This window comes from Trachemys scripta, chromosome 1 (genome assembly GCF_013100865.1).
Source record: "Trachemys scripta elegans isolate TJP31775 chromosome 1, CAS_Tse_1.0, whole genome shotgun sequence".
NCBI lineage: Eukaryota > Metazoa > Chordata > Testudines > Emydidae > Trachemys > Trachemys scripta.
Window position 1 is genome coordinate 307,357,133 of NC_048298.1, and position 26,558 is coordinate 307,383,690.

Below are 26,558 nucleotides of genomic sequence, written 5' to 3' on the forward strand. Positions count from 1 at the left end.
TTTCAGCCCCATCATGCATTGCCAAAACTTTCCAAACGCCTATTACCAGAGAAATTCTCCAGTCTCCACTTTGCCTTCCTAAATCTTTATTTTGAATAAGCAAAAGTCACTCCACCCTGAGATGAATGCTGCAGAGCCCGAGACTGCTCAATAAGAACTGAGGATTTCTAAAATAGTGCCCTGGCAAAGAGTTAGGTATATGTATGTTTGGATTGGCAAAATCACAGTTCAATGAAAACAGTGAACATGTGCAAGATTGCTGGCTATGGTGCATGTGCAGTAAGGGATGATAGGTGAGTTAACTGAGCAACTAGCTGATCACAGCCCACTTATACCGGTCACAACTTGTTTTGAAAGGTCAGAGCTGTCAATCATAATTCTGAGATAACAGTTTGTACTGAATGTGTGAAAATGGGTAATTGCTTAAGGGTATACAAGGAAGTCCCAATAGCACAGTATAAAAAGGCAGACATTTAGAGGAGAGCAGACAGTTGATGGGGAGAGAAGGAGAAGATCTGGACTGGAGAAAGAAGGAGAGTTTCGATCGGAAGACGATGGAGAACTGAAAGCCAGCAAAGAGAAAACTGCTGTAAAGAAGTCAGAAAAGCTGCTGCAGAGAGAGAGAGAGAGAGAGAGAGAGAAGAAAACCAGAGCAGAGCAAAGCTGACTGACCAGCAGCTGGACAGCAACAGTGATTAAAAATTTAAAAAGCAGCAACAGTGATTTTAAAGGGATACCAATGGATTTATAAAGTAAGCTTGCCAGTTTTTGATACGTTTAGTATAGTATTTATTATGTGTATGGTCAGAGAGAGAGAGAGAGTGTTTTAATTGCATTTTATTTATGTAAAACAAAAGTAAAATTTAAGATCTGCTGTCAGCAGTTTGTAACAAATTGGCCACTTGTAACAAATGGCTTCGCTTAGAATCATTTGAACTATATGAAAGGGGTGGCCAAACTGCAGCTCTTTTACAGTTAAAGTGCAGCTTGAGGACCACCCTCTAGACTCTTCCCCCGCCCCCGTATTCTCCACCTACCAGACCAGGGGAAGGGGCGGGTTGGCAGCGCTCAGGGTTTCTGCCCTGCAGCAGGATGGTGGGTCTTGGGGCTTCACCCCTATGGGGCACATCTGCCGGGACTTGGAGCTTCACCAGAGAGGAACTGAAGCCCCGAGCCCGGGCAGGCACACCCTGCAGGACTGAAGCCTTGAGCCCTAGCAGACACACCCACCTCGTGAACTTCTGAAGACTAGCGTATGCGGCTCAGAGTCTAAATCTGGTCACCCCTGCTATATGCTATTGTAGTTTGAATGCTCTTTAACTTGTAATAAGGGATTGCTGTCAGCGATTTTGTGCTTTGTTTAGGATTTTTAGATCATATTGTTGTAGGGCTTATTAGTCATTTTAATAAAAAGATACTTTGTTTTGGCAAGAACACAGCCTGTGTCAATTACTTTATTGGAAGGTTATATCTGTGTCCTTTAGTGTTTCCTTAACAACCCTGAAAACTTTTACCTTGGCAAGAACAGATTAAGGGGACAATAGGCAGGTTATTATAGTAGAGTCCCAAAATTCATTTTTCAGGGTAACAAGCCAGGGCACCAGACAGTGGTGAGTTGCCCACGGATACCTGCCCATATTGCAACGCACTCGGCATTGATAGTCCTGGTGATCATGCGCATCACTGACACCAGGAGCCAAGTATGCACGTACACAGTGATGTAGTAACTATGACAGCTGTATACAGACTTAACTTCAATTAGCATGACTTTTAGTGTAAACAGGGCCATAGTGCTACTATGGCAGATGCAATCTAGTAAAAACAGGCACACTTGAATTCAGTCAAGCTTAGATTGAGCTGGCTAAGATGAAAGATATGGTTGATATCATGACCAAGATAACTCTACTGGTTTGTGGCCAAAAATGAGAATGCCAGGCCAGTGCCTGAAACCCACCAGCAAACCTAGGCACAACCAGGCACTGCCACTTCCTTGAGAGGATCTTCTCTTGACTCGTTTGTGGAAACAGGGAAGACATATTGGTCACAGGTACAAATTAACAAGAACCAAAAGATGATGTCACTTCTCTTGTTAGAGATAGTTATACAATGGACGTATTCGGGGGTTGTTTCAACCTGTAGATAAAGATATTAGAATTGGTAATATTCCCCATTATAACTACAGGGAACACCTGCCCAAACCTGTAAGAAAGGTAAAAATGTTTAACTGCATGCACTGTAACTTAGTGTAATACCAGTTTTCCTTTCAGTTTCTGTGATCATTACTTTAACCATTTTACATCTGTCAAAGATGCTCCAACTTATTGTAAGTGCTTCTTCAAGACGTGATGCAGGTACACATATTCCACTTAGGTATTTATGTAACCCTCTCTTACTTGCGTCACACCAAACGCTTGGAAATGAGTCTCTAATGCAGAGGGGACGGAGGGTGGGTCATGTAATACACATCTACATAACATTGTGAAGAACCGCAGCTACAGTAAATAACCATTTCTTCTTCAAATAGATGCAGCCATGTATTCCACCTAGGTGACTCACTAGCAGTAACCCCTCCCACTCCCAGGAGGCAGGGCTCGAAGTCTAACTAAACAGGGACTGCAGGACTGGTCTATCAAAGATTGCATCCACCTTGGAAGTTGTGGTTATGGCGTAGTGATTTATGAACCCATGTAACAAGGACCCCAAAGAAGCCATGCATACATCCAATAAGGAAACATCACTGAGGAACACTATGGACGCTGCTTACGCCCTTATAGAATGAGCTTCATACTCTTAGGGGGTATAGCCAAAGCTACTTCATATGCCATCTTGATGGAGGATGTTATCCATTCAGAAATAATTTGTGAAGAGTCTGCCTGACCCTTCACAGATTGTAGTGTAGACACAAACAAGGTGAAGCATGAAACTGTTTAGTCCTGTCCAGATAAAAGGCTAAACATCACTTGACATCTAAGGTATTGAGACACTGCTCCTCCAACTATGAAGGCAGCTTAGGAAAAAACAACACTGGTAAATATATTGCCTGGTTCAAATGAAACAGACCACTTCAGACAAAATTTTGAGGTGTGATCATAAAGTCACTTTTGAAGAACTGTTTATAAGGAGGCTCTGCCATCAGAGCCTGCACCACTCACACACTCCTTGTGGATGTTATCGCTACCAGGAAATCAGTTTTCCGACACAAGAGTGCCAAGGAACAAGATGCTAGGGACTCGAGGACCCATCAGAGCCACTAGGATCATGTTTAAGTCCCACGGGGGAACCATTTCTCAGATCAGAGGATGTAGACTAAGAAGCCCTTTTAAGAATCTTGTTACCATGGCATTGGAGAAGACTGATCTTCCCTGAACAGGAGGATGAAATGCTAGTATCACTGTCAGAGTACTTTCCATGAACTATGCCCAAGGTCCAGCAATTGAAGGTGTAACAGGTACTCCAAGATGTCTCGGATAGAAGCCAACATCGGCTGGAGTCTGCAGGCTAATGACCACACTGAAAACCACTTCAATTTCACTGAATAGGCTATCATGGTAGACAACTTTCTGCTACTGAGCAGGACTTGCTGGATAGCTGCTGAACACTGCTCTTCCTGCTCCTCATTCATGCAGCAGCCACACCTTGAGATGCAGGGAGCTGTACATGGGATGCAAGGTGGGGCTGTGATTCCAAGTGAGTAGATCAGGATGGAAAGGAAGCAGTATGGGAGGCTCAGACAGCATGAGAAATTCAGAGAACCAGCACTGTCTCGGCCTTGCCGGGGGCAATGAGAAGGAGTTTAGACCAGTTCAACTTGATCTTCAGGATGGACTTGAGGGATGACTGGGAACGAGGGAAACACATAAAGGAGAGCAGACTGCCAGCAGAGGTGGAAAAGCATTGGACAGGGAGCCTGGATTGAGGGCCCATCAAGAGCAAAACAGACATTTCCTGTTGTCAATCATTGGAATTCCCCAAGCTTTGAAGATGACCCGGAGAATACTTGTCTTCAGGTCCGCTAAGATGGTCCGCGAGATGATTCTGAACCCTGGGCAAGTGAACAGCTATTGGAGTAATGTTCTCTACAATGCAGAACTTCGACAGCCTGATTGCCTCTAAGCAAAGCAACCTGGAGTGTTCTTCACTTTGTTTGTTCAATAATACATCGCAGTGGTAATGTCAGTAAATATGTGAACCAGTGTCTCTGATACAGTACCAAAAAGCATTACATGCATTGTAGATGGCCCAAAGCCCCAGCAAGTTGATATGAATTGAAACTACCTATTCTGACCACAGTCCCTGTACTTTCAGTGACCACAGGTGCACCCCACAACCCATCAGGGAGGTACTGGTAACGTCTGACTTGGCTGGCGAGGGCTGGACAAAGGGGACATCTTGGTAAATATTCTTTGGACGCATCTACCACTGCAAGGAGTCCAGGACCTGTGGAGGAAGATGAATCAGTCCGTCTAGAGGATGAACAGCAGGACAGTAGACCATCCTGAGCCACATGTGAAAGGGGCAAAGGTGCAACCTTACAAATTGGACCACCTGCATGCAAGCAGATGTGTGACCGAAGAGCCACAGAGATGTCTGAACTGTCGTGGAAGACAGACTGCAGACTAAGGCAAAGGTAGAAAATTGTCTGAAAACATTCCCAATGTTGTGGAATCTAACAGGGCCCCAATGAACTAGACTTTTTGTGTGGGAACCAAGGTTGACTTTCTGGTGTTCAGGATGAGACCAAGACAGTCGAGCAAGCACAGTGTGGTGCAGACACGAGCAAGAACTTGCTCTATGGAGCTGCCCCCTAAGTAACTGGTTGTCCAGATACGGAAAGATGTGAATTCCCTTCTTTCTGAGATACATCGTAACAATGACTATGCATTTGGTAAAAACCTGGATGGCACAGGAGAGGCTGAATGGTAGCACTGTGTACTGAAAATGGCGTTTCACCACAACAAACTGAAGGAACCTTCTGTGGCTTGGCAAAATAGCTACATAGAAGTGACTGTCCTGAAGATCCAGAGCTGCAAGCCAGTCACTATGAGACAACTTAGGGAGGAGAGTCAATAGAGTGATCATTTGGAACCTCATGTATGTGATATATTTGTTGAGACTGCAAAGGTCGAGGGCAGGTTTTACCCCTCCTAAAGATTTGGGTACTAGTAAATACCAAGAATAGAAGACATGACCCCTATGTTCTGGCAGAACTTCCTACACCACTCCCAAAGCTATCAGAAAACAGACCTACCCGAGGAGCAATATCTCGCAAGAGGGTTCCCTGAAGAGGGACAGGGAGGAAGGGAGTGGAGGATGTGGGGAGAGGAACTGAATGGCATAACTGGATCTGACAGTGCTTAGGACCCAGCTGTAGGGGTAGCTGAGCCCCAAGCATTGTGAAAGAGGCCACCCTGTCCCCAAAGGGGGGAGATGAGGAGGGAGAAAGAGTGGAACAGTGCTCTGAACCAAGAAGTCAAAATAGGCCTCAAAATAGGCATTTGGAAGGCATTGGGGGAGGTCGTGTGAACTGGCTGAATCCCAAGCCTATTTTCTCCTGTGGGGCCTATCAACCTCTTTCTGGGGTAGTCCCATTGCCTCAGGGGAGGGAAAGGCTGCCCAAATGTGCACTGTAGAACTCAGCGAAAGAGGATGAAGAAAATGAAACACAACAAAAGGAGTCAACAATCAAATTTGTAGTTTTGGAAAGTTCACATCCTTCAGAAATAGCAGGCTGTTCTCAAACTTCTGTCTCCACTCTGAACTTGTTCAAGCATTCATCCCTGAGACGTCTTCAACCATCACAGGGAAATGGAGGTAATTCAAGCATCAATTCTTCAGAAAATGACTACTTTGAAAAGGAATTGGATAAACAAGAAAGATGCTGGCGAGTTTCTGCGATTCATAATTGTAATGAAGCATTATTTGAGAGAAACTTTCGGGAAGATTGTGAGGTGATGGAGTCTATTGGTAGGCTAAAAGTTAAGTCTGTTTTTGAGGCCATTCACAGCTACCCACACCGTATTCAGGCTGCCTGTAGAATTGCTTCGAGCATCCCAACAACTCAAGCTAGTGTAGAGTGACTGTTTTTGGTTTTAAAATTAATTTTAAATGATTTGTGGCAGGCTATGAAAGATGACTTGATTGCTGCAATAATTTTCTACAGAATGAATTATGAATGAGTCTAGTTTGTATCATTGTTGATGACATTTAAATTGTTTTAAAAGGCTGAATAAAAACGTTTTTTCAAAATTACAGTATGCACTTTTTTATTTAGTTAAAAATTAATTTGAGTCGGAGCGCAGAGCTGGAGCAGTCACTATTGGTGCTGGAGCGGAGCTGGAGTGGAGCAATTCAAAAATTTGATTGCTCCAAATCCCTGCCTGCATGTACACCCCCAAGGAGCGCAGTGTATCCCTGGAGTCCTTGAAGGAGTGCAGCGTCTTGTAAATTTTGTCCGCGAACAGCTTTTGACCATTGAAGGGCAAATCCTCAATGGCTTCCTGGGCATCAGGGTAAATACCCAGATTCTGCAGACAGGCAGCCTCTTCTCATAGTGACCGTGGAGTCATCACCCTAGCTGAGGTGTCCACGATGTCTAGTGCAGACTGCAAGGATGTCTTAGCCACCAAGCAGCCCTCAGTAACAAATGCCCAAAATTCCTCTGGTGAGGTCTCAGGCAGCTGGTCTGCAAACTTTGACATAGCTGTCCAATTTTAAAAAATCATAGCTGGACAGTGAGGCTTGCTGGTTAGCAATTCACATCTATAAAGAGGAGGAGATATACATCTTCCTGCCCATGTGGTCCAATCATTTAGTGTCCCTATCCTCAGGGGTGGATTTAAACCTGCCCTGATGAGCTCAGTCATTCACTGAAGTTACATCTAAGGAATTTGGGGCTGGATGCGAGTAAAACCCCTCAAATCCCTGCACAGGAACAAGCTAGGGCTTTTCCATGCACTTAGCTGCAGGCTGTACCAAAGCCAGCATGCTCCAGAGAGCCATAGCTGATTCAAGGACCATGTCACTGATAGGAAGGGTAACTCTCCCGGGACAGATCGCTGTTAGATGTCCACCAATTTGTGAATGTTCTCTTGAAAGAGCTTTACCTGCATATTAAGGGAAGCAGCTACATACCGCAAAAGGTTTTAGTATGGCTTATAGTCCTCTGGTACTGAAGGGAAGGATGAGCCAGGCAGCACAGCACTGTCCACAGACAAAGATGAGACTCTTAACTGAGCCAAAGCCACATCCTGTTCCAGGGTGGACAAACCTGGACAGGACAATTCTGGAGGCTCTGCAGTGAGAAGTACGGCCAGCGCCTAGGCCTGCAGCAGATTGACGCTCACCACTGCAGACCTAGCCAGCAATCTCACCTTTGAGCAAGACAAAGAGCGGGACACCCACAACTAAGGAGTGTCCCACAGATTCCAAGCAGGCTACTGACATGGATATGGCATTGGTGGCCAGCCCAGTTGACACCGGGCCAGGGACCTCCATCCCAAGTACGAGATGCATGCCAATCCTGGTACCCATAATGGTCCATCAGCAGCCCTCAATGCTGGTTGGGCAATGGAGAGTGGGAGGATGACAACCCTGACTCAGACGCAGAGGAGCCTCAGGATCGCAGAGATAAGGGCAGAGTGAGACCAGAGGGAGCGAGGAGGCGGCCTGACTCATCCGTCACCCAGAACAAGGCAGAAAGCAGGGCTGCTGATGGAGATGGTACCATTGGTTACCAGGCATGCCGGTGCTGGAAGCAGCATCAGTCCCAAACTGAACAGCGGTACCAGAGCATATGACAGTACCAACGTCGAGGGTGGTGAAAGCCACCATGGAAGCATTTGTGGTTGTGACTGCAGCAGCACAAAGGAGGTTCCTGGTATGAAGGCCCTCTATACCAATCCCGGCACTAGCCCTGCTTACACAACCTGTAGAAGGGGAACATTGGGTTGTACTGCTGATAGACCCAAAGGTTCAGCAGCTCATTCGATCAAAGAGGCTATAGTTGGCGCACCCCTGGCAAAGTCCTGGACAAAAGGAGAGGTCAGGACCGAAAGGCAGAGGAGGTCTATAGCTGCCCGGTATGCTGCCAACTTGGAAACAGTCAGTGCTTGCATCTCCCTCATCGGTACTGGACTCAACGGACACCCAGAGTCAACGGTACAGGGTTTCTACCCTCCCTACTTAGTATCAGGGAAGGGTTAAGATACCTGCACCATCACACATGCCAGCACCAACTCTGCGCCTGTCCACACTTTTCCTGGGGGAGGTTGAAGAGTCACCTTGAGACCTAGAGCAACCTCAGTTGGTCTTATGCAATCTTTTCCTCAGCACAGTTGACAAGGAACGGCTTCTCCATTTCTTCAGAGAGGCGCCTGCTCCAGAATGTGAAGCAGCAGCTCACCGGAAGTTCAAGGGCAATCTCCGACCCAACGAAGGCCTTGGTATCAATGCAGGCTGCATGGCCTGTTCAAGCAGGCGCTTCTTCAGGCAAAGATCCCAAGCCACTTTAGTCCATTTCTTAAACGATCTTCAGATCACACAATGCTCCTTGATGTAGGCCTCACCAAGACAGAGCAAGCACCAAGTGTGGGGATCACTGTTGGGAGGACATTGTTTAAACCCCACCACAGGCAATAAGAAGGAACTCATAGAACCACCTCATGGAACCAGGGGAGGTACTACAGCCACAAGGCGCAAGCACCCCCCCTTTACTGGTAGGCAAAATTCTCTGTTTCCACTGCACTGGGCACCCACACACCTAAGTGGAATACACGGCTACATGTACTCAAACAATATCTTGTTTTCTTCTGGTAATTAATTTACTTTTCTAGGGTCATTCTCTGAGTTGCTCCCTACCTCTCCCAGTGCTGGAGAGTATGTACATCAATAACAAATAAGACAGTTAAGGGTTCAGGGTCTACTTCGCTTGGAAGTGTCTTCCATGTTTAACATACAGTTCTAAAGTTGCCCTTTACTTAATATCATTCCATTTCTTGATTATACCCACTGGTGCCACCATAAATAATTAGTCTCCCTCGTGGGTGTCAACACACTTTAAATAATCATACCTAAATAGTTTGGTCAAGGTATTCCTATTTAGGTTTTTTTTTTTTTTTTTTTAGCATTCCTCATCTTTCCATTGCCTATTCATTTGTAACTTTTCCCCAGTTATCCTTTAGTTTAATAGATATCTTTCAAGCGCTAATGCATCCAGGGTGTATCCAGTACAGTTTCACTAGTGCTATATAAAAGAGGGACCAGTTATCTCCTTAGTTATGAAGGATGAAATTTTTAAGAGTACCTAGGCCCTAGAGTCCCATTTTCAAAAATGACATGTCTATTTAGGAGCTTATGTCGATGGGAATTCACCTCCTAAGTGCATTCATAGTTTTGAAAATGAGACAAGAGCTTTTGACTATTTTATCCAATGTCCCTCTAATTCAAAACCAGCATTGTCTCTGATTTCCCTGTCTCCCCCACCACCACAATGTAAAACGAAGGATCAGCCACACCAAATCATGACCCATTTGTCCTGGTTCTCTACCACCAATTTTCCTGCCAAAAGACATCATATTTTGGTCTGCGCAAAATTTCACTTCAATCCTAAGAAAAAAATGTACATATGTTATGAAAACTAGTTCCAAACATTTTTAAGTAATATTTATTTCACACATAAGGATTAAGTAGGTAGGTACAAATATTGTGTCAATTCTAGTTTACTAGTACTACATATTTATAAAAGACCAATTGTTATATGACAATTACAGTAAATGACATACTAGTTTTATACAACTCTTCATAGCAAAAAAAATAGACCCCACTTATTGTACAATTGCTTGCACATAAGTGGAATATAGTCACTAAAAATTTTAGGTATACCACACAGGATGATAACCTGCTAAACAAAATACTAATGTAGCCAAATGCTTCCCCATCAACACTTGTATTACTGTTTGACAAAAGGAGGATTCTTTCTATATTATTTTAGATGTCTGTCCCTCCTTTTCTATGGTGCACTCCCCTTTAAAATAAAATGACAGAGAAAAATCCCCAGAAAGAGGTCTAGTACTATTGTGGGAAAGTAAATATATTTTATCTATAATTACCTATTGCTAGCAGTGATTGAGCTTTCATGGTCAAAATTCCTTTAAAAGATTAAATTGATAGACACATTCCATACAAAAACCTTTTACTGAACAAGACTATACATTTATACTTCTCACAAGAAGCACCCAAAGCACTTAACAAAAGTTAATAATAATTTTCCAAAGTTTCCTCAAATAATTTCAAATTCAAGTTAAAATATAAATGCACGTTGCTAGACAGATATGTCATTATAAAATTAAATTATGGCCTGAGACATTTTGCCACCCACACCATACACCATCAGAACAATTATACTCTTTTGGAATGTACCTCATTTAAACAAGAATTTTAAATCCACCATTCACTCTCTATAATATTTGAAAACCTACTATGAATTACATTTGGTCACAACAACCTGGGTGGATGCAAACTGGCACTAGAGATTAATCTTTTCACAGCTCATTACCATTCCATAAACCATTCAGCCCCCCAACATCAAATACATAATAATCCTTTCACAATGTAAGAGATATTGCTGGTACGAAGTCTGCCGATGGCAATGGATGCAGCAAAACTATCCAGGTCAAGAAAAGAGAGATTCACTTCAGGATCAGCATGCTATTGCATAATACACACTACTAATGGTGACGTTTACTAATAATGCAATTTCCCAGCACACAATAGAGTACAACATCCTATCAATGCCATGCCACTTCATCCTCTCATTAGCATATGGGGATTTAATGTCTGAACACAATAGTACAAAAATATCTAAACAGACAGATGACAAAGTACACTTTGCAATGAATGTATAATAGATACAGAATTGTTGTTCCACCTCTCATAATTCCATGCTCACATGGCATTTCATCAATGCACATTTTTAGGTTGTGTGGGACAGTCCCAAGTTCAAAGTTAATCTTGTGTCTTTTTGTTCCTTCATGAGTGCTTATTCAACGTTTCTCCAAGTCTTTCCATGGCTTCTGTCTATGCCTACATTTTTAGTATCTCGAAAACCTATTTTGCCCTTTTTTGGTTTTGCTGTGTGATAAAACAATAAGGCTCATGTTATGCTTTCAGTTGTGCTGTTTATACATGTATACATTCCCAGAAATACTGTTTGAGTTCTGTACAAGCTCAAAGAAGCAGTCCAAAAAGGGTAAAGGTAAGCTGCACTTGACGTTCAAAAATGGAATAGCAATATAGAACAGAGATCAAACATTATAGAGCTTTTTATTAATCAAATATAATGGAGCTTTGTTAATTCGATACTGGGCTCCCTCTGACTGATTGTATTTCACCAGCTTCAAAAAGTGAAAAGAAATGAAGAAGAATCCTCAATGCAGTTGGGTGTACAACCATCTCAAAGAAGCCTTGGTAAAGTAACACATCATCTCATGTATATAAAGGTTTACTCCAAAACTACAGAAAATATAGGCATATGTTACAAGTGGAACATTCATTTCAGAAGTCCTAAAACACAGTCCCTAGATGCTTAACACTGCATATACGAGGCCACCATGACATCTCAGATAAAAGATGCACGCTATAGAAAAAACTAAATTTCTACAGTGGACCAGCCCAAAAAATTAATAAATAACAATTGTTGTGAATTATCCTGCTAGGTCATTGTAGTGGAGTGATCACACGTTCCTGCCCAGGAGGGGTTAAAAGTAGCTCTGGGGAGGGCTGTGGCTGGGAGAAAGCAGCAACTAGGCTGATTGGGGAAACAGCCACAGGTGGGTCATGCCCCAATCAGTCCACAGCTAGCCCTATAAAAGGCAAGTGAGCCAGGAGCTGACAGTCTCTCTCTCTAGATGTAGAGGGAGACGGACCTGGCTGCAGGGACCAGAGCAGAGTACCTGAGTGGAGCAGAGCTGGGGAAAGGCAGAGGAGCTGGGGAGACTCCAGCCTGGAAAGCCCCAGGCTGCGGCCTAGCAGAAGGCCAACAGGTACTGGGGGTTGCAGAGGGCAGCCCAGGGGTAGGCAAAGGCAGCAGGTCGAAACCCAACTTTGCCGGTGATGAGTGGCTTATATTACAGTCTGCCCCAGGGCGCGGGGGCTAGACAATGACTGGCAGTAGCCTTACGCTGAGGCAAGGTGGGGATTAGAGGGTTGGGGATTCCCCAGAGAGGGGAGAACCAGAGGCAGAGTATTGGGGTATTGCCAGGGGGCAGCACCCCAGAGAACGGGCACCGGGAGGGACACGGGGCCGGAAATAAGTGGGACACCGGCGTACAGAGGGCACTCCAGGCTGGAAATCGCGTTAATTCCCTGAGAGACCAGCAGGAGGCGCCGCAGGGGTGAGTCCCGCATCGCTACAGTCATAAATAGTTTGAACAGCACTCCAACCTCCCCACTAGTGTTAAGTGATGGCTCATCACTGCTTCCTAAAGCAAACGCAGGGGGCAAATGTTGTCTGAAGACTGGAATGTAAAAAACCAAGATGTGTTTCAATCGCTATAATAATTTCAAGAGCACACGGAAGCTAAGCAAAGGAGGACACAAAATCCTTCAACCCTTCACGCATGAAGGAATATAAGTAAAGCCTAGCTTTGGACTTGGGATGGTCTACACTGAAAAGGAACTAAAAGTACATCCAATGTACAGGTAAGAAAGTCAACAGCCACGTCCAGACTACATGGCCCATATACATTTTTAACTTTACGTATATGTCTAAAAGAGCAAGTAAGTGAGCTTCTACATCTAACCAAGCACTAGTGGGTTGCCCAATAGGTATAGAGTTGTCATGCTCACCATAAATAAGTACATTAAGAATTAAAGCCTTCACTAAAAAGATAGAAGTTTTCTTCCTCAATTGTTTTAAGTCGATAGTATTTTTGGGTAAGAGACATGTCTCCTTTTACAATAATAATTTATGAGTAGAGTTCCACTCCCACAAATGCACATACAAATTCACATAGGTTAAGCAGCTGAGTGTTTCAGGTTTGTTCGTATTCTATATTTAGACAGTTCCAAGAAAATCAGTTAATCAAGAACAGAATGCATCTTAGCAGTACTAATGTTTGTTTTGTTTTTTAATTTATAAGCTAAATTTCATTTTTTATAAATAGAAGTAGTTACCTGTTTATATTCACCAACGCAGTTTTGGCAGCAGAATCTTTTCTGCTGACCGTCAATCGTAAGGACATTGTTTCCAGCTCCTTTACTGGGCAAGTACTCCCCACAATGCTCACAGCAATTCATTATTAAACCCTTCGCCATTCTGTATCTATTGAAGCAGTGGTCACTACACAGCTTATGAGTCATGTTCTTAAAGCTAACTTCATGGCGAATCTGAAAAAAAACAACCAAGGTTTTTCATCAGTGCACTACACTTGACAATCACAACTTAAACAGTATCTGGTTCAACTGAAACCCTAGATAATATTGTGACATATGCATTTGAAATAACTATAACAACAAACAAAGCAAACTCTGTCTCCGTGCAATCTCTGGGCAAAAACCTAGCCCCAGCTGTTCTTGCAGCCCTAGAAGCCAATCCAAGGTCACAGGGTGGGATTCACACAAGGCTGCTCAAGAGAATGGGGAGCTAATTTACATCATTTTCCCCACCTGCACTTTATACGTTTTGTTGGCAGTGAGCAGGATTTTTAATATATTTGGCTTTTAATTTACAAAGCTGTCTGGGGGCTAAAAGGCTGCATATAGGTTGCTATGTAAACTGGGCCCAGTATTTGCATCCAGAATGTAGTAATCCCAATTTAGTAGAATTTAAATAAGAGTATATTCTACTATACAAACCATCTATTCATTACTCAGGGGGATCCTCCAAAATATGCAATTAGAATAGAGAAAATCCTGAACTGTTTTGATGGCAACATTTGTATGTACTGTACTGATCAGTATCAATTACTATTGGATTTATACTTTGAGAGCCCTCAAAATAGTTACTGCTCCTCCCATATTTCATTTTTCAATAACTGTTTCTACTTTTCTCCCTTTTAAGAATGCAAGAAACCAGGGGCCACCCAATGAAATTAATAAAACAAAACAAACAAAAGCACAACACAGTCAACCTACGATACTCATTGCCCTGCGATGCTGTGAAGGCCACAAATATAAATGGGCTCAAAAAAGAATTAGAGAAGTTTATGGAAGATAGGGCTGTCAATGGTTGTTAGCCAAGATGGTCATCCATGCTCTGGGTGTCCCTAAGCTTCTGACTGCCAGAGGCTGGGACTAGACAACAGGAAGTGGATCACTCACTAACTGTTCTGTTCATTCCCTTTGAAGCATCTGGCAGCGAGCGCTGTCAGGAGACAGGATACTGGGCTAGATGGCCCACTGGTCTGACACAGTATGGCCATTCTTATGCTCTTATGGAGATCAACAGTGATCAATTCAACATAAAATTTTTAAATTACTAGCTGTCTAAACAAAAGCCTTGGCAGCAATGAAAGTGAACTCCAAAATGTTAGCTGCAGGACTACAAAAATGTTAGTAATACACAACTGTCTTCATAGACTTATTAAATTTAAATATTCAATAAAGAAATTTACAGAAATTAATATTATCTAACTATTATAAAGCATAACTGAAGATGGCAAGAGCTATAAAATTGCTAAATATATTAAGCCTAATAAGTGTAGAAATACAAAAAACTGGACAACTTTAAAAAAAACAGACATTTTACCACTCTTTCCAATCAACTTTTTAATAATAAATGTTCAATTAGTAAGTAATTTACGAGTTGAGACCAAAAATTCAACCTGACCTCGGTTAGTTTACCACAGATAGTGCATCTTGACTTATTCAAGATTCCTTTTGAGGGATTATGCTTGTCTTCATAGAAGGACAAACATGATGTACTGCAAAACTCCTGGAAAGACTCACTGGAATCAACTTGAGCAACAATGGTGCCTTTCATTGTTGTTATATCTCTGAAAGACAAAAGCGCTAGAGCATAAAACTTTTTTTTTTTAAATTGTATTTTATAACAATAGAATTGATTCTTTTTTCCCACCCACCGTGCACTTTTCATTTCTCAGATTCCAAACAGCTTTTGGTTCAATACCATTTTCAAGACTGTCCCACTGTACTAACGTCAATTAATCATTCTATCTGTTGCATTTGTTTCTTTTGAGTTTAATACTACTTGCTAAAATATACTGTTATGAGCAACTTTACATTAACATTGCAAATGGACCATTAAAACAAAGCAATTTCTGTTATATATCCAAAAGAATTATCAGGCTACTATTTTTCCCTACATTACTTCCAATATTGAAGATAGAGTATTTGTAAAACAGCTTTTACTAACGAGCAGTTACTGGTTGTGCATATCTAACTTAGTACATGCAAAAAATTTAAATGTAAACATAAAACTACGGATTTTTTTTAAACAAAAGCTGCTTCCCAACAATAAAAAAAGTATTCTAAAAAAACTAATTCAGTCAATAAACATCTATTTCTTGCTCCTCAAAAACCCATAACACTGCCACAACTAATATCAGCACTTTATTTTATTATATTTTGGAGATTCTTTTCTTCTGAAATAGGACACTGAAGAGATGTCTTTTTAGTTGTAGCCAGAAATTTTTGTTAAGAGCAAAACTCCACTCTGAATTTGCCTGGTGTTCTTGGATATTACAATGCATCATTTTAAATAAAAAAATAGGCACAATTTATAAAAGTAATCAAGTTGGCTACAGAAGTTCCAAATCACCAATCTGAATATGGACTACCTAGCTGTAACTGATTAAACATACAATTGAGAGAGCAGATTATTTTTGGACTAACCAAATGAACAGTAATAAATTACTCTGAACTAGTCCTTCACACCTCTCCTCATTAGAAGTCAATTGCACTATTGTGTTCTGTGGCTAGTGCTAGATACACTTGGTCTTCAACCTCATGCTACACTATGCGCCTTAACATTTGCAATAATCTCAGTTGTATGCCTTGTTGCATGCTATTCCTTCCGCATTTATTGTTTGGCCATCTCTGCAAAAATAGCAGGACATAATAATAATATTAACAACCAATTTACCAACTTTGGGTTTAACAAGATATCTAAAGTTACATTAAAATGTTCTTAAAGTAAGCTTGGTTTAAAGTCAGTCAGTTTTATCTGTAGGGTATCTTATGAATCTAATTATTTCAACATGTTAGATTACTTGGTTTTCAGATGGCAGCAGAGTTTTTAAGAGATACTTCTAGCTCTTAAAATAAAGAGCCCCCTCCAAATCAAATCCATCATACATTATAGATATTCATCAGAAAGTTGTGGTTAACAATAGACACAGAATAATAAGCAAACTCAACTGACAATGGATAAGCCTAACTGCTTTGAACACAAGTGATATTTGCTAGTGAATTTTGCTGTTACTTCACAAGAACCTTACTCCCATAAAACTAAAAATGTGAGTCTCTACAACTTAAACTAAAGAGCCAGATTCTGTAGCTGGGGCTGTAGCACATCCATATAATCCGTGCATTGAGCACAAAGGACTGTTATACAGACGGACCAGAGGGTTCTTTTCTCCCTCTCCTCCCCTCCCCCACACATCCTCCACGGAAGTTATGAGAGAGGAAAAATATCTCCCTTTTCCTTACAGTCACACGGCTTTTGTTTTTTTTTATAATTACTGATGCAATGGAAATACCATTCAGCAGTATAAAGCAAGAATAGACTGGGCAGGTCTGGAGGTCAAGTGACAGAATGTTACATTCTCGTGTTGGGGACGGACAAGTCCCCAAAAAGTCTATCCCATGTTCAGTTCTGAGTTTATAAACTGGGAGGAACTGAAAGCACTGAAGACATACAGCTTCTGGGGAAAGGGAATGCTGTATGCTACTCTTTAAAGATTGCTTCTGGAAAAGGCATGGACTGCCTGTACAGTGAGACACCTTCAGATCTACCCTCATCTGAAAAGATGTCAGCATGAAGCTGGGCCTTTTGCAAGAAGACTACAAGACAACTTACTTGTGTACTACCACAGAAAAAGAACGCCAGCACCTCTGCCCTGACAAGCTTACAATCTGTGGCAGCAATTGGGCCAAAATTTACCAACGTGCTTAACTTTTAGCACGAATAGTTTCACTGACTATGATCAGAGAGAAGTAAGAGCATCAAAAAAAAAGGAAAAAATGGCAATTTTTAATAAAAGTGTGAGGAGAAAAATAATGAACTTTTAACACATCAGCCAAAATTTTCAGAAAGTGACTAACAATTTTGTGCGCCTTAAATTTCTGAGTGCCCAACTTAAGACCTACTAAACAGCTGGATTTAAAAAAAAAAAAAAAAAACACACCACACACACACACCTCTAAGGGGTCTTATGGGGTACACCCAAAATCACATCACTTCTAGCAAATCTTTGCCAGATTCTCTAAATTTCATCTTGTTTTAGAAGTCAGTTGATATCACTCAATTTACAAACAGCCATTATAAATCTGAATTAAAACGTAAGTTAACAGCGTGTTCTATCAAAACAACACTAAACTCACCGTGCAACACCAAATTTCCTACTTTTTTCCCTGTGCTCAGAACAGATGGTGTTGCCATCTTACAACTGGGGGGGGAACTGGCCAACTTTCCTGTAGCTATGGCATTGACACAGTGCAGCAAGATCACTCCTTATCCAGTAAATCAGATACTGAGAGGGGACGGTGGAGGAGGGAAGTGCAGAAAATACAAGATCACTAACTAAAAAAATAGGTAGCATAGATTTCTACTCTTGTTTAGACATGAAGCTAAGGAAGTGTTAAACAAGGGCAACTTTGTCCAGGCCCTGGTTTCAATACAGCGATTTACTAAGCAGTTGAAGACTAGGGGGAGAATTTAAAAGACTAGGGCTATGTCTACACTTAAACCACTACATCAGTACAGCTACAGTGCTGCAGCTGCGCCGCTGTAGCGCTTCAGTGTAGACAACTGACTATAGCAATGGAAGGGATTCTCCCATTGCTGTAGTTAATCCAAAGGAGCAAGGTAGAGTGCTCCTTGCTGATCACAGGAGCTAAGAGAGAACCAAAAGATTGGTTCTGGTGGTATTTATATTCAGCAAGGAGCAAGAGAATCTGAGAACTTCAGCCCTGAGGTAAGGGTTAAGAGAAAGGGACTACGTGGGAGCAGGCCAGGGAACAACAGTGAACTGGACGCAGCTATACATGGCTGCTGTTTATAGGGTCCCTGAGAGTTGGAACCCAGAATAGTATATGGGCCCAGGTTTCACCATTGGGAATGTGGGCTAAACCCTGAGAAGGATTGGATTAGAAAAGGCCCAGAGACAGGGCTGAAAACCCTGGTGAGGGCTGACAGTTTTTTGAACTCTTTGCTACCCCAGAAGGAGGTCATACATTTTGACTGTGTGACTTGGTCAGACTCACAAGAGGTGAGTGTCCCCCATCACCAAACATACTTAGACCCTTTTCATCAGAGAACGTACAGCATGCAAAATAAAAGATTCATATTTATTAAGGAATATAGCAATATTCCTTAAGCCAGCGTTTTTCAAACTTCGGGTCACAACCCAGTACCAGGTCGCGGCATGTCAGGCACTGGGTCGCTCTGGTCAGCGCTGCTGACCGTGACGTTAAAAGTTCCATTGGTTGTGCTGGCCAGCTAAGGCAGGCTAGTGCCTACCTGCTCTGACACTGCACTGTGCCCTACAAGCGGCCAGCAGCGGGTCTGGCTTCTAGACAGGGGGGCCACGGGGCTCCGCGTGCTGCCCCCGCCCCCCCCATCGACCCCGCTCGGGGGGGGGGGGGGGTGTGCCTTAAATTTCTGCCTTCGAAAACAAAACAATGTACAACTTTAGAACCTCCACTCAGTCCTACTTCAGCCAATCGTGCAGACAAACAAGTTTGGTTACAATTTGCTGGAGATAATGCTGCCCACATCTTGTTTACAGCGCCAATTGAAAGTGAGAACAGGCGTTTGCATGTTGTAGCTGGCATCGCAAGATACTTACATGCCTGATGCACTAAAGTTTCATATGTCCCTTCATGCTTCAACCACCATTCCAGAAGACATGCGTTCATGCTGATGATGGGTTCTGCTCAATAACAATCCAAAGCAGAGCAGACCAATGCATGTTCATTTTCATCATCATCATGAATCATATGCCACCAGCAGACGGTTGATTTTCGTTTTTGGTGCTTCGGGTTCTGTAGTTTCCATATTGGAGTATTGCTCTTTTAGGACATCTGAAAGCATTCTCCACACCTTGTCCCTCTCTGATTCTGGAAGGCACTTTAGATTCTTAAACCTAGGGTCGAGTGCTGTATCTATCCTTAGAAATCTCACACTGGTAATTTCTTTGCATTTTGTCAAATCTGCTGTGAAAGTGTTCTTAAAAAGAACATGGGTTGGGTCATCTGAGACTGCTATAACATGAAATATATGGCAGAATGTGGGTAAAACAGAGAGCAGAAGACATGCAATTCTCCCCCAAGAAGTTCAGTCACAAATTTAATTAACACTTTTTTTTTTTAAACAAGCATCATCAGCATGGAAGCATGTCCTCCAGAATGGTGGCTGAAGCATAAAGGGACATATGAATGTTTAGCATATCAGGCACGTAAATACCTTGCAACGTCAGCTACAAAAGTGCCATGCGAACACCTGTTCTCACTTTCAGGTGACACTGTAAACAAGACGTGGGCAGCATTATTTCCTGCAAATTGTAACCAAACGTGTTTGTCTGTGCGATTGGCTGAAGTAGGACTGAGTGGACTTGTAGGTTCTAAAGTTTTACATTGTTTTATTCTTGAATGTAGTTATTTTTTGTACATAATTCTACATTTGTAAGTTCAACTTTCATTATAAAGCCATTGCACTACAGTACCTGTATTAGGTGAATTGAAATATACTATTTATTTTGCTTTTTACAGTGCAAATATTTGTAATCAAAAATAAATATAAAGTGAGCACTGTACACTTTTATTGTGTTGTAATTGAATATATTTGAAAATGTAGAAAACATCCAAAAATATTTAAATAAATGGTATTCTATTATTATTTAACAGTGCAATTAATAGTGATTAATTTTTTAAATCACTTGACAGCCCTAAGAATAACTATTTTGAAAGTCTAATGTTACTAGTGTACAATTTTTAAGCTCCCCAATGGTTCTTTTAGGCATTCTGAGTAATGAATCAATAATAAATTTCAAGATGATGACCTTTAATTATGTCTAGTGTTCTGCATTTTCAGTTTTTATAAAAAAAAAAAAAAAAAACACAAACACACAGATTTTTTTCTTTGTTTTCCAGACATTAAAACTAGGATAAAATCGGGTTAAAAAAATAAAAATTGGGGAAAAAACGTGCATAATATACACATTTTACTACAGTATAATTGAAACTTTTTTCGTGTACAAAAAGGTATTTTGTGTCTCTCTAGGAGACAATAGTTTTTCCAGAAATCCTGGTTTGTGTATGCTCACATCATTTTCTTTTAAGTATTCTCATTCATGTTGAGCCTCTTGCTGTCTTGGAGGTAGTCCAACTTTAAAAATAAGCTCTCTGCATCAGTAAGATCCAAGGGGTACACTCAAAGCTTGCCATACCACTCTGCTGAAGTCAGGAAGTTTGTTTTGATGACTGTCCCAAAAAACTAGCACATCCAGTTTCATATTGTCAGGTTAGGCATGTTCGTGTAAATAGTTAATTCCCCTTTCAGATTTGAAATTCCATCTTTAGTGGCAAATGGTTGAAACACTCCGGCATAACTGTGACAGTCTGCTGCAAAATTCACCTTGAGGAAGGAGTGCAATACCTGGATGACATTCCAAAAAGAATCTTTGGCATCAAACACTTCCGGGGTCATATTCTTGTGTCACTTGCTTTCGACGTGCTCCTTTATTCTGTCAGCGCGAGCACTGACCTCAGTGCTACAGTTCTTGCAGCGCAATGCATCCTCTTCACTCCCGTCTTTATTTTCCTTGAAAATTTCTTAGTACTGATTTTTTGTTGGTATTCAGGCACAGATTTGCGGTTTTGCCCCACGTTTACCTCTTTACTTTAGTTATCTTTATCTGTGGAGGACTGATTGTTTAAATTTAGTGCCGCTCTAAACAGATGCAAAACAATAGGCAGGCAGCATGTCTTTGTGAGCCAATCATAGCACAATATTAACATTGTTTGATTTTCTGACCTCCAGTGTGTGTGTGTTCTGAGTTTTACATTGAAGCAGTTACTCAATCTCAGAGCTGCAGGACACAACAATTATGTAAAGCATAAGTGTTTAACAAAAAAAAGTACCTGAAAAAAATACTGAGTGGACTGATGAGGGTGTAAATCAATTAAAAAAAAAAGAACTCTTAAAAAAAAAAAAAAGGTAATTTAGCGGTGAAAATCGGTAAAAATTGAAAATGCAGAACACTGTCTAAATATATTTAATTACCTCTGTAATACTGCCCATATTACACTGCCTTGACCCCAAAATGGGATGAAGCCCTCAAGCCCTTATTCATGCCTTCACTATTTCAACTCTGCTTTCTATAGTTTCCACAAGGCCCCGTTCTCCAGACTCCAGCAGGTGCCCACCCCTTCACACATACAGAGAAGAGTGACCTATCTGGCTCCTGAGTGATTTCAGGATTGAATTCATAATTCCCAGGCTTCTTTTTAAGACTTTCTATATATATTTGCAATAGGCTCTCTCATAGGCCTGCCAGCTTATTGCTCTTCTCCCTTTCCCTTCCAGCCATTGCCTAGGCCAGGGCTTTCCCCCATAACTCCCAGTAGATGGAACAGTCTTCCTATGTTTCTCTGCCATGTCTTTCCAAATCTCAGTATTTTTTTCTCCTATGTATTTGCCCCTTGATTTCACCTTTTCCTTCTCACAATGGAAGCATTTATATAATAAGATGTTTTCACTATTTTTTCTTGTGAATTTATGCCATATTGTTTACTGTACTATATTTTGTAAACTCTTAGAAACTGTTTATATGAAAAAAATCACTAAACCAAAATTACTGATTTGTATCTTTAAAGAGAAGAAACTCCCCTATCCTGCCTTATTCTGAACTAGAGAGTTGACAGTCAAGGAAAGGTATTTTAGTTTCCTTGATTGTCTCTAGACATACTATAACCATAAAGGGTTACATATAACAATAACATATAAAGGATTAGTCATTTTCAACCAAATTTAAGCTGACCCTACACTTTGTGGGGAAAAATATTTTTGTGGTCAGATCTTACAAATGTCAGATACTTAGTTATTAGAAAAAGACAGTCACCTTTTCTGTAACTGGTGGTGTTCTTCGAGATGTGTTGCTCATGTCTATTCCACAATAGGTGTGCGTGCTCGCCATGAGCACCAGTGCTGGAAGTTTTTCCCCTAGCAGTACCCATAGGGGAGCGCCCTAGTGACGCTGGAGTGGTGCCTCCATAATGCAGTATAAGGGGCGCTAAGCGCTCCACTCACCCTCAGTTCCTTCTTGTCAGACAACTCCGACAGAGGGGAAGGAGGGTGGGATGTGAAATAGACATGAGCAACACATCTCGAAGAATACCAGTTATGGAAAAGGTAACTGTCTTGTTTTCTTTGAGTGATTGCTCATGTGTATTCCACAATAGGTGATTCCAAGCTATATCTCTTGGAGGTGGGTAGGCGTTCACAAATTCTCGGGACAGAGCACAGCCCTGCCGAATCCGGCATCGTCCCTAGTCTGGGAGACGATCGCATAGTGGGAGTGAATGTGTGAACTGAAGACCATGTGGCAGCCCTGCAAATGTCCTGAATGGGGACATGGGCGAAAAAGGCAGCCAATGAGACTTGCACCCTAGTCGAGTGTGCCCTCACAATTGACGGTGGAGGGATTCCCGCCAGGTCATGACAAGTACGGATGCACGAGGTGATCCAGTTGGAGAGCTACTGAGTGGAGATCGGCCAACCCTTCATGCGCTCGGCCGAGGTGATGAACAGTTGCAAGGACTTTCTGAATGGCTTAGTCCGCTCCAGGGAAAAGGCCAGAGGCTGTCTCACATCCAGCGTGTGGAGGCGGCGTTCCTCACTGGATGCATGGGGCTTGAAGCAGAGGACCTGCAGAAAAATGGCCTGACCCATGTGATAGGCGGAGACCACCTTCGGGAGGAACAAAGGGTGTGGGCAGAGCTGGACCTTATCTTTATGAAACACCATGTACGGGGGTTCGGAGGTCAGGGCCCTGAGTTCCGAGACCTGCCTACCAAACGTGATCGCAACCAGGAAGGCCACCTTCCACGAGAAGTATGACCAGGAGCACGTGGCTAGTGGCTCAAATAGGGGCCCCGTGAGACAAGCCAACACCAGGTTTAGGTCCCACTGTGGGACTGGGGGCCTAACATATAGGAAGAGACGATCCAACCCCTTAAGGAATCGGCCAGTCATAGCATGGGAGAATAACGTGTGGACTTACGCCGGCGGATGGAAGGCTGATATGGCTGCCAGGTGCACCTTGACTGATGAGGGTGCCAGGCCCTGGGATCTAAGGTGAAGGAGGTAGTCCAGAATAAGCTGGGTCGGGGCAGCCACCGGGGAAACACCCTGCTCTTCCGTCCATCTGGAAAACCGACACCACTTTGCCAAGTAGGCTTGGTGCATGGAGGGCCGCCTGCTTTCTAGGAGGACACGCTGAACACCTTCTGAGCACATCCTTTCCTCTCTACCTAACCACTGAGCAGCCATGCTGTGAGGTGGAGTGCCGCTAGTTGGGGTGGAGGCAGCAGCCCTGGTCCTGGGAGAGTAGGACTGGGCGGGACGGCAATGGCCACGGCAGGGCGACCGCCAGGCCCGTGAAGGTCCCATACCAATGCTGCCTGGGCCATGCCAGGGCAATCAGAAGGACCCGGGTCTTGTCCGTCTTTAACTTTTCCAGGACCTTGCCGATCAGCGGAAATGGGGGAAGGCATAGAGAAACTGGCTTGACCAGGACAGGAGGAAGGCATCGGAGATAGTGCCCCGTCCCAGCCCCATCCCCAAAGCAGAACCGGAGACAGCGACAGTTCTGTTGGAGTCACGAACAAGTCCACATGGGGAGTTCCCCACACTTGGAAAAGTCTGTGCACCACCTCTAGGTGGAGAGACCACTCGTGCTGAGAAGAGAAGTCCCTGCTCAAACGATCTGTGCGCGCATTCTGGGTGCCTGGCAGATGGAAGACCTGTAGGCACGTCATGAGCTATACAAAAGTCCCACAGCCTGAGAGCTTCATGGCAGAGGATCGGGCCCCGCCTTGCCTATTGATGTAGAACATCAATGCCGTGTTGTCCGTGAAGACCCTGACCACTCAGCCCTTCAGGTGCAAGCGGAAGGCCATGCATGGCAGCCATACCGCCCTGAACTCCTTGACGTTTATGTGGAGGGTCAGATCCTGAGCCGACCACAGACCTTGGGTCTGAATGTTCCCCACATGGGCTCCCCATCCCAGGTCCGACGCACCAGACACCAGTTCCAGCGACGGGGCCCTGCCCCTGAACAGGACCCCTTGGAGCATGTTTCTCGGGGAGGACCACCACCATAGGAAGGTGATCACTGGCTCGGACACCGTGTGGACTTTGTCCATCCTATTTCTTGCCTGAGAGAACTGGGAGGGGCCTCATCCTGAGTCTGGCATGACGGACCACATATGTGCATGCCGACATGTGACCTAAGAGCTGGAGGCACACTCTGGCTGTTGTCCCCAGAAACCTCGTGACAGTGTCGATGAGCCCCTTCAGGATCTCGAACCTGTTCGATGGGAGGGAGGCTCTGGCCGACGAGTCCAGGACCGCCCCGATAAACTCTATACATTGTACCAGGACTAACATGGACTTGGTGTTGTTTACCAACAGGCCCAAAGTAATGCATGTAGACAGAAGGAGCACCACGTGATCCCGCACCTGCGAGCGGGAGCTTCCCTTGACCAACCAGTTGTCCAGATAGGGGAAGATCTGGACCCCCCGGCGCCTGAGGTAGGCTAGGGGGCAGGTCGAGACTGCCTCTGTGGGCGCCTATTATAGTCCCACGACTTCTTATAAGCGGTCTCGTATTTTGAATGGGTGGCCTGAGCGGGAGTCTGCTGTGGCTTGAACTTAGGTTGAGCTGGAGCCAGAACATAGAGATCCAGAGTCTGGAGAGTCGTGCAGGAGTCTTTCAAACCATGCAGCTTTGTATCCGTTTGTTGCACAAACAGGGTTTTGCCATCAAACAGGAGGTCATGCAGGGAGGTCTTCGCCTCTCTGGACAGCCCAGAGAGCAGGAGCCATGACGCCCTTCTCATGGACACTGCGGAGGCCATGGACTGCGCAGCCGTGTCCACTGCATTCAAAGCTGCCTGCAGGGTTGCCCTGGCAGCCGCTGTGCCCTCCTCCACCAGCGCTTTGTGTTCTTTCCTGTCGCGCTCCTGGAGGGAGTGCTCAAACTTGGGCAGGGAGCCCCACAGATTGAACTCATACCGGCACAGGAGAGCCTGGTGGTTCGCCACCCGTAGCTGGAAGCTCGAGGACGAATAAATTTTTCTTCCAAATGAGTCCAGCCTCCTTGAATCTTCATTTTTTGGGGTAGGGGCTGGTTGGCCCTGCCATTCCCTGTGGTTGACCGACTCGACGACCAGGGAGTTAGGAGCAGGGTGGGTGTATAAGTATTCATGCCCCTTGGCGGGTACAAAATACTTGCGTTCCGCTCTCTTAGAGATGGGGGCCAGTGGGGCTGGGGTTTGTCACAGGGCATTTGAAATTTTCGCCACCCCTTCACGGAGAGGCAAGGCCACCCTGACCAGTGCCGAGGAGGACAGTAAATTAAACAGGGAGTCCGAGGGCTCCTCCATCTCCTCTGCCTGCAGGTGGAGGCTTGATGCCCTTTTTAAGAGTTCTTGGTGGGCCCTAAAGTCCTCCTGTGGGACGGAGGCAGGAGGGGCCATAATCGCCTCATCCGGGAAGGGTGAGGAGGCCAGCGTGGTACTTTGTATCGCCACCGGAGGTTCCACCACCTGGTCGGTCTCTGGGCACGGTGCCAAGGATGTACGTTCCACCAACTCTTTCCTCGGAGGTCTGGAGAGGGAGGCCGATGGTCCTTCTGATGCTCCGGCCACCGAGCAAGCCCCCACCAGGGACTGCATCGAGGGCCACGGTGCTCACTGGTATTATTGGGCTGTCCACAGGGCCCGGGGCCACTGCACCTGCTGTGGCACCGGCAGAGCCGGCTGTTCAGCCCAGCGATGGACGACTATGAAGGGAGGCCGGGCTGACATACAACCTGCCGCTGTCCCTGGACTGGGAGGAGTGGTGGCGCTGGGAGTGATGCAGACCACGGGACCGCAATCCTGACGTGGAGGACCGGTACTGTTGGTAACAGCTGCTCCGTGATCAGCTCCAGCGGGCGGACCTGCGACGGCGAGACGCCAACAATCGACGCTCGGGGCTGCGGAGGTGATGCCGTGGCAGGATCCTGGAGCAGGACGACGAACGGGAACAACGATGTTCGTGCCATGACCGGCTGCGATAACCCCTCCAAGACGAGGACCTTTGACGTCATCTGCCT

General features: G+C 44.0%; 1 protein-coding gene across 13 annotated transcripts in view; it reads right to left on the bottom strand.

The window, feature by feature from the left end:
- Positions 1 to 26,558, bottom strand: part of ZMYM2 (zinc finger MYM-type containing 2) — a 185,597-nt gene that overhangs the window by 109,658 nt on the left and 49,381 nt on the right. For all 13 annotated transcript variants that reach the window (XM_034758789.1, XM_034758797.1, XM_034758798.1 and 10 more), the window contains 2 exons: positions 14,825 to 14,990; positions 13,171 to 13,383 (listed from right to left, as the gene is read on the bottom strand). In XM_034758789.1, the coding sequence (XP_034614680.1) occupies positions 13,171 to 13,383; positions 14,825 to 14,990 (379 nt within the window). The remainder of the gene's footprint in view (positions 1 to 13,170; positions 13,384 to 14,824; positions 14,991 to 26,558) is intronic.